General features: G+C 36.7%; 1 protein-coding gene across 1 annotated transcript in view; it reads left to right on the top strand.

Moving 5' to 3' along the window:
* Positions 1 to 5000, top strand: part of LOC144960303 (uncharacterized) — a 45073-nt gene that overhangs the window by 34431 nt on the left and 5642 nt on the right. The window contains exons 14-17 of the mRNA XM_078893349.1: positions 1 to 15; positions 359 to 485; positions 3050 to 3162; positions 4296 to 4469. The exon at positions 1 to 15 is cut by the window's left edge and continues 66 nt beyond it. Of these exons, the coding sequence (XP_078749475.1) occupies positions 1 to 15; positions 359 to 485; positions 3050 to 3162; positions 4296 to 4469 (429 nt within the window). The remainder of the gene's footprint in view (positions 16 to 358; positions 486 to 3049; positions 3163 to 4295; positions 4470 to 5000) is intronic.

Genomic DNA, 5000 nt, shown 5'->3' with positions numbered 1-5000 from the left:
GGAAAGAAAGGAGATGTAAGCATCATCATTACCATTGATGTCCTCATTATCATCATCATTATTATCATCATCATCATCATCATCATCTTCTTCTTCATCATCAGCATCGTCAATTTATCATAGTTTTCTTCGCGAAACCAACATCATTATCATCACCATCATCATCATCATCATCATCATCATCATCATCATCATCATCATCATCATCATCATCATCATCATCATCATCATCATCATCATCATCATCATCACCCTCATCATCATCATCATCACCATCATCATCATCATCATCATCATCAAATCATCATCACCATCGTATTATCATCACTATAGCTTTGTCTCTATGTATACTCCAAAGTCCCTAGTTACAAAGGAAGCGGATATATTCAGTTTCTCTACGAAGATTCGCCAAGCTGATTTGTTCCCTGACCTGTCTCCGTGCTACAGTGCTGGAAAGGAAATCTATGTAGATGTCGTCCTTAAAGGTAGGTTGTGTAGTTGTCTCAGTGCTCATTATTTGCCTTTACGTAACAGTATGTGGGGATGAAAGAAATACTTTTATCATTTATATAGGGCAATATTCACTAAACTTGCTCAAAGCGTTTACAAGGAGTCACGAGCCAACAACAACACTTTGCATGTGGAGCTTGAGATGCCGCATCTTATTACAATTTTTTTTCGGTAATAATGATAATAATAATAATAATAATAATAATAATAATAATAATAATAATAATAATAATAATAATAATAATAATAATAATAATAATAATAATAATAATAATAATAATAATAATAATAATAATAATAATAATGACTAACATTTATACAGAGCTTTTCTTCGTGCAACACGGGCTCAGAACGCTCAACAATGACAGTTGCACAAGGTAACAAGGAACATGTAAAAACAATAACACTGAGATATGAGATTACACTTTTCAAGTGTGGGTTTTACTATAACGTGAAATGGTAATATAATTTCCGTCGTGATGTGAATGTTGTCAATGAATCAGAGTATCTCACGTTGTGATGGGAGGGGAGAGAGTTCGGTTGATAACGGCCAGATAGATGATGACATCGTACACGTGACCATGGTAAGAGGATGGGAGTCAAGAGCCTTTTCCAAGGTCTCAAATATGTGACCCGTCGTCTCAAAACGGTATTATGTCCGAACGAACCAGATGCTTAAAAGCCCAGTTAAATGTTAAATTGGTCAAAAATATATATTGTTGGCATGAGCACCCTAAAATATGGTATCCATTCTCCTCAATAAAACATACAAACTCAACACATGTCTGATATTTCTGGCTATAAATTCAATTTTCAGCATCTTAACCATCCCGACTTAATACCGTTTTGAGGCGAAGGGTCAAATATGCGCCGCACCCTTGGCCTTCCGACCAGAAAGCGAAGTGTCATACCACTAGACCACAATACCACACGAAAAAAAGATGGTAGAATTTCATATGGAAATTGAATTGATTAAAACATATGAAGACTTGGTTTATATCACTGTGAAATACTAGATTCCGTCTCATTAACTCTCTCCTTACCAGCCATTTTCAGGATTCCCCCAAAACTTCACACCAACCAACACAAAAATAATTTTTTTATCACTCAAACACAATAGCAGCAAGTTCTAGCGATAAATAATTTCTTTAACAAAATATGCTCTACAAGTCAGTTTTCATTTCTTTAAAATGTATGATGTACAAAAGAAATTTGAATAAGAAAAATGTTTTTTGTATCGTAAGGAATGTGAGGTTGTGGTTGGTATGGAGAGGATTCAAACCTATAAAGCCCTGGTTTATATCACGGTGAAATACTATATTCCATCTCATCATTAGAAATATAAGCTCTGCCAAATTTTGATATTTCTGGTTATTGTTTCAATTTTCAGTAATTTAATCATCCGTTTTGAGCCGTTTGGTCAACCATGTGGCAATAGGATATAACAGTTGTGACGTCATACAATCTTCTTCTCTGGTTCCAAAATCCTTGGAAGTGTTTGTTTGTGTGTGTGTGTGTGTGTGTGTGTGTGTGTGTGTGTGTAGCCAGTACTTGGGAGGACTAATAATGAATAGGTTACCTATTGAATCATAAGGTGACATACATATGTTAGTAGCAGGATGTATAGGTGTATTCTAAGGATTGCGGGACGTCACAGAGGGAGGATGAAAGATCTGTATTGACGACTAGCATAGATTTAGACTAAATAAATAAGATGCCATCAATCTGAAACCAGAATTTCATTTACACAAGACATGTATTCAATCCTTTGGAAGAGTTGTTTTACACTTCTGCTGAGATTGGAACCAGTTTTCTGAAATGACACCTTTGTTCCCTTTGACTTTTAAATGGTATTGTGGCTGAATGATTAGAGAGCGGTGGGGGGAGGGGGAGGGTGGGGGGGGGGGCTGCCTGAAGTATGGAATAGTAAAAAAACTACTTAGGAAAAATTGAACATGGGAAAGCTTCAGAGGAGAACAGGACAAACAATAGACGTTTTGGGTACAAAATCCTTCGTAAGAAATCAATAAGTCATGAAACATTGAACGCAAATATAACAGTATATATACAAAGGTTTGTAGCACTGCGGTCATTGTTATTTGTTTGTTGTTTGTTTTGTCTCAGAAAATTAGCTGATAATTAGATAATTACGAAATACTATCATTGCAATCAACCAATCAAATGTTTATTTAGGCCATTGACCAAGTCATCACATCTCTCTGAACAAATTATGCCAACATTTATAATAATAATAATAATAATAATAATAATAATAATAATAATAATAATAATAATAATAATAATAATAATAATAATAATAATAATAATAATAATAATAATAATAATAATAATAATAATATAATAATAATAATAATAATAATAATAATAATAATAATAATAATAATAATAATAATAATAATAATAATAATAATAATAATAATAATAATAATAATAATAATAATAATAATAATAACATTCAATATAGTTATCGTGTAGAGCTTACAATAATATTTTCTGTTCTGCTTGACGTCAATGCCAGGCCATTTTAAACTAGTGTATTCAAGAAACCCTGACAATTTCCAGGCAGCCTTTGGGACGGCCATGATGACGTATTCGGGGATCCTGAGTCCCATCCGTATGGCCAGCTTTAGGGTAAGAATAGCTAGTCTCCTCCATTTGTTGTTATATGTAATATGCAATACTGTATCAACCCTCTCTCTCTCTCTCTCTCTCTCTCTCTCTCTCTCTCTCTCTCTCTCTCTCTCTCTCTCTCTCTCTCTTTCTCTCTATCTATCTATCTCTCTCTCTTTCTCTCTCTCTCTTTCTCTCTCTCTTTCTCTTTCAATCTCTTTCTCTCTATCTCTCTATCTCTCTCTTATCTCTCTCTCCCTTTCTAACTTTCTATCTATCTCCCTCTCTCTCTCTCTCTCTCTGTGTGTGTGTGTGTGTGTGTGTGTGTGTGTTTCTATTTCAATTTCTTTCTCTCTCTATCTCTATCTCTCTCTTCTTATCTCTCTCTCCCTTTCTCTCTTTCTATCTATCTCCCTCTCTTTCTCTCTTCCTCTCTTTCTCTCTCTCTTTCTCTCTCTCTCTCTTTCTCTCTCTCTCTTTCTCTCTCTCTCTCTCTCTCTCTCTCTCTCTCTCTCTCTCTCTCTCTCTCTCTCTCTCTCTCTCTCTCTCTCTCTCTCTATTGGACCATAAGCCTGCTTACACAGGAACAAATGCTTACCATCCATTACAAACTACACAACCCAATGATACAACCACTACCCCAGACGACCCCTCCTTCAACACTACACCACACCCAGTTTGCGTACACACACACACACACACACACACACACACATCCACACATGAACACACATGCGCAACCCACATCCGGAAACAACAATGGCGCCAACTGACAGAACACAACAACATTCCTCCCAGACACCTCTAAACGATCTCTCTGATGACTCCAGGATATTCAGGACGAAACAACGTTGTCAGGGGAATGTGTAAAAAACGACGTGAGAATACATACATATATATATATATATATATATATATATATATATATATATATATATATATATATAATATGTATGTATATAATATATATATATATATATATATATATATATATATATATATATATATATATATATATATATATATAAAGAAATAATTTTATATTCGCTCTAACCAACATTATCGAGCACTCTCGTACCTACAAGTAACCACCTACACTCATATATATATACATATATCTATAAACTTCTCTTAGATTTGTTGTTATTGTCCAGGTCAGTCCCGAGGACGAAGGTTATACTCTGGTCCAATTCACCCTCCTGGACAAACCGTCAATAACGGGTAACTCAGAGACGGAAGTACCAGAGCCAGGGAATGACGTGGTGTGGCCGAAACTCAAGCAAAGTCTGGATACCTCACAGTTCCAGGTCTCTGTCCATAACGATTTGGTAAGTGTCACTCACTCACTAACTCGCTCACTAACTTGCTCACTCACTCACTCACTCACTAACTCGCTCACTCACTCACTAACTCGCTCACTCACTCACTAACTCGCTCACTCACTCACTCACCACTCACTCACTCACTCAATCATTCACTCACCCACTCACTCACTCACTCACTCACTCACCCACTCACCCACTCACTCACTCACCACTCACTCACTCACTCACCCACTCACTCACTCACCCACTCACTCACTCACTCACTCACCACTCACTCACTCACTTACTCACTCACTCACTCACACACTCACTCACTCACTCACTCACTCACTCACTCAACACTCACTCACTCACTCACTCACTCACCCACTCACTCACTCACCACTCACTCACTCACCACTCACTCACTCACTCACTCACCACTCACTCACTCACTCACTCACTCACTCACTCACTCACCACTCACTCACTCACTCACCACTCACTCACTCACTCACTCACTCACTCACTCACTCACTCACTCACTCACCACTC

This window comes from Berghia stephanieae, chromosome 15 (genome assembly GCF_034508935.2).
Source record: "Berghia stephanieae isolate SIO BIC M18660-M18661 chromosome 15, UCSD_Bste_1.3, whole genome shotgun sequence".
NCBI classification, from domain to species: domain Eukaryota; kingdom Metazoa; phylum Mollusca; class Gastropoda; order Nudibranchia; family Aeolidiidae; genus Berghia; species Berghia stephanieae.
Note: the sequence above shows the minus strand (reverse complement) of the source record. Positions and strands in the feature narration are given on the sequence as shown.